Raw genomic sequence first — 4,178 nt, 5'->3', positions numbered from 1 at the left:
ATGAAATCAGATTGTGTAAGAAAAACTTAAAATTTCATTTCAAATATAATTGAAACTCAAAGTGTTAAAATTTAGAAAAGGAGAAAATTTAAAATGACCATTTCATGCAAAATCAGATTGTGTATGAAAATTTTGAAATTTCATTTCAAATATAATTGAAACTCAAAGTGTGAACATTTACAAAAGGAGAAAAATTACTCTTCACCGATTTAAGTGGCAAATAAGTATACGGACCAACTGTTCGCGGTTAACAAGCAAGATTTTTTTTAAAAAAATTCTTCTAAATGAAATCAGACAAGTAGTGCACAAGTTTTATTGCTCAAAATAAAAATAACCTAAACCAACCCATCATGATTCATTTGAATGTAATATCCTCGCACGCATCGCGTGCACAAAAGGCTAGTTTCATATAAAGAAAGTATCTCACTTATTGTGAAACGGGGAAATATATATTAAAGAGAGTACTATGTTTAGAGAGCGAAATAAGGGATAGGTTCATAATTGCAACACGATATGTTAGCTAACACATATGTTAAAGCATAGAACTGCATATCGTGTTATGTTAGTAAGAAAAAAACAAATCCTCTATGTTAGCAAGCATATCGTGTGCAGAGCTTTCATGAATAAGCTGGTAGCAGCTTGTATGACTTGTGGAGGCATCTATCCTGTAAATCATCTAGATTCCGACGTTAAGCTGACTTGCATCACCCCACTCAGAGTCTCAAAGAAATTGGAAAAAGCAACATACAAGGGGGAAAAACAAGATTATGTTGTTTAATTAAATAATACTCCCTCCGTCTCAAAATATAGTTCCCATTTCCCTTTTTTCACGGTAATTTATGCAAGTAGAATCTAAGAGGGATAGTAAAGATTTTTTGTTTATTTAAATAAATGTTGTATGGGAAAAGATGATTTTATGAGAGAGAGTGGAGAATAATTGGTGAAATAGCATTAATTGTAACATTTTGGTTGAATAAACAAAGGAAAAAACAAATTTCAAGAAGAAAATAAATGATGGAACACGGTTTTTCTAGACAAATTACGGAAAAATGTGAAACTAACTATGAAAATGGGAACTATATTTTGGGACCCCCAAAATGGAAATGGGAACTATATTTTGGGACGGAGGGAGTACTCCTTATCTCATAATATAGTGATTGTTTCTCTATTGAAGTCAAACTTTAAAATCTTTGATCAGATATTCTCATTAATATATATGAAGAACATACTCATGTAATATCTTATTAGGTTCACCTCAATGTGTACTTGTATAATATCAACTTTTTATTAATACGGAATTGAAGATATTAAAAGTCAAATGTATAAATTGAAAACTGTGCAAAAAAGAAACAAGAATTATATTATGTAGCAAAGGGAATAGCAATTAGCAACTAGAGGTAGAAAAAAAAAATAGATGACATGAGTACGAATTTGTAGCACAATCAACACTTGTGAGCTATGGACTAAAAAGAGTACATTACATATTAACAGTTGTTAAGTTCAAAACTTGAGGTATGTATATAAAGGCTGAAACTAATAATCCTAAATGAATGACAGAAGCTTAAAGTAAATTACAATATACAAAGAAAGCGATGCAAGGGCCAGAATGTGCTGCCAAAACAGAAGTGCTGAAGCCTCTCGAACACCATAGCCTCTCAAGCTAGCAATTGCCCCCAGTAAAATGGCGCTTGGAGTGGTATATTGCAAGAAAAGCACAAACAGGTACATTTGATCACCAACAAGAATTATGTTCAGTTTATCAGCCAATGCCAGCACGCCGATTCCAACCAAAGGAAGAACCAAGAGCCTTGCTACTATGATACCAATTGTTGTTCGAAGTCCAAGGCTAGACTCATTTGGCCCCTCAGCAAGCATACCTCCAAGCATAAGCATCACAGCTGGAACCATAGCACCCGCCAAGATTTCTAAACTATCAGTCACGAATGACAGTGGGGCATCAATTCCAAATATAAAGTCCTTAATATGAGGTACTAATCCCACAATTATAGCCAATAATGAAGCAACAGTTGGTGGTTGAAGTATGTGTTGAATTGGAGTCTGCTCAGCAACAACCTTCATCTTTCTAACTACTCTTGGAGCAGCAAAACATGTGACTGAGGTGGGTGTATTGCCTCTCGTGATTGCTTCATCTCTGAGATCAAGATCAGGAAAACTCGAGAGACTTGAGATGCTTCCGAAAACCCTTGCTATAAAGGGGGTCTTAGAATGTTCAGTTTCTTGGTCGTGAAATCCAGGCCACTCAGCCTCTACAAGAAGTGGTGCACTGACATCTACAGATTCACCTTCCTCAATGTCCGCACTTTCTTGTACAATATCATAATACTCCATAGGAGGCTCCATCATATGGTAAACAAGGGTATACACCAGAATTACAGCAACCCATTGTGCAAACGAGACATAAGCTACTCCTTTTCGATTACAATCCGACCCAAAAGGATTATCAGGACTATGACATACTGAACTCACAATAGCTAGAGGAAGATTTCCCGTATTCCCAAACCCAGTCATTATAATTGTAAATCGGTTGAATTCAGGAGGTGGGTGGCATATAAGTACTACCAAATATCCTAAGAAACACCCAATTAGTGTACTAAGCACCACATTCACTGGTATAAACCACCATTGGATTAAATTCTGAAGGGTTATAGATTGACCCAGATCAGTAAAAATCAAGCACGGCAAGAACAGAGCAAACACAAGCTTGCTGAGTAGCTTGAAAGTCGCTCTCGGTATCATTCCGAAACGCGAAAGCACTAATCCTATCATGGTCAAACTTAATAACTTCAATAAAGGAGTTATTGCACTCAACACATCTTCACGTTGAGAATTCATGCTATTTTCATACAACAATCTACCAAAATCAGCCATTATTGCTTCTTAGGTAATCTGAATTGCATCTGCACCATCAATTAAAACAAATCCAAGCATAAATTACAACAACTCTCAATTATATCTTTCAGCAAATTAAAGTCTTTTCAAAAACCTAGGAAGAGACCATAAGAAAACAAAACTAAAGTACAACTAACAAGGAATAATTACTGGATTCATGATAATTCATGCACATGAAAAACCCGGAAAATTATTGGATAAAATAATCAAAAGCAATAACTAGAGTATATATATTAGACGACCAACTAACTATATTTTAAACATTATAAGGAGATTAAAACAAAAATAGAATCGTAAGAAAGAAAAAAAGAAAAGTTCACATACTAGAGATCTCAGAAAATGCGACACAAAACTAGAGCATCTTCAACGGAAGATCAATAAGATAGCAAAGAGAAGAGAAGAGAAGAGAAAAGAGTGAAAGTCGGGAAGGTAATAATAATTGAGTTTGAAAGCTTATATCCCGTTACATAATTAGATTATTTTAAGGTTTAAAGGAATCATAAGTCAGAGAGGTAATGTAATTACTAATCAGACATGGATTAGGATTGGGCCGTGCGTTCGTGTCGGCAGAGCAAAATGATGCAGCCCACTGACCTCGTGTCCTGTCTTTTGGCCGTTGAAAGTTTCAGCCAGGTGCGGAACGGTCCATGGGGTTGGGATTAGGATTGTGTCATGCTATGATAGGCCGTGGGTCAAGTCATGCAAGCCCACCACCAAAATTCCATGAAAGAATGACTAATATTCCTCTATTTTTTATTAGTATTTACATAAGGGTATGGCACCCTAATTTAAGAGTTGGGAGATAATAAAAAAAGCATGTGTACTAGAAGAAACAAAGAGATAATTTATCATAAAAAAATGTCAATATTGCAAGTAATGCAACTTCTTATTTCTTAAAATAGGAAAATTACAAGTAAAAAACATCGAGGAAGTATTAAATTTTTGTCATCATTTTGCTAATTTGTGATGCAACAAATTTTGGGTGAATAGGATTAATTATTGTAAATTTAAACGGACTTTATTATACAAAAACTAACCGTATTAGAGAAAATAGACTATATCATACGAAAAGTGACTATGTAAAACAATGATGATATCATAAAAAAGCTAACTATACAAAAGATAACTTACAACATATTGTATACACAAATTTCGAGTCAAAAAATATATGGTGTGTTCATGTTGACTTGTAGCTGAGTGGTAGAGTGACGTTTTGTCAACGTCAACCTGAGTTTGAGTGTGGGATGATATTTTGTCAACGTCAACCT

The 4,178-nt window shown here is 34.7% G+C and overlaps 1 protein-coding gene across 1 annotated transcript; it reads right to left on the bottom strand.

Annotated features, from left to right (window-relative positions):
- Positions 1 to 1,464: 1,464 nt before the first annotated feature.
- On the bottom strand, positions 1,465 to 3,387 carry LOC104896615 (hypothetical protein). Its single transcript, XM_010683382.4, has 2 exons — positions 3,235 to 3,387; positions 1,465 to 2,918 (listed from the first exon to the last, which is right to left on the bottom strand). The coding sequence occupies exon 2, from the start codon at positions 2,887 to 2,889 to the stop codon at positions 1,543 to 1,545; it is 1,347 nt and encodes a 448-aa protein (XP_010681684.1). The 5' UTR covers positions 2,890 to 2,918; positions 3,235 to 3,387; the 3' UTR covers positions 1,465 to 1,542.
- Positions 3,388 to 4,178: the final 791 nt, after the last annotated feature.

This window comes from Beta vulgaris, chromosome 6, assembly GCF_026745355.1.
Source record: "Beta vulgaris subsp. vulgaris cultivar EL10 chromosome 6, EL10.2, whole genome shotgun sequence".
Classification (NCBI taxonomy): domain Eukaryota; kingdom Viridiplantae; phylum Streptophyta; class Magnoliopsida; order Caryophyllales; family Amaranthaceae; genus Beta; species Beta vulgaris.
Note: the sequence above shows the minus strand (reverse complement) of the source record. Positions and strands in the feature narration are given on the sequence as shown.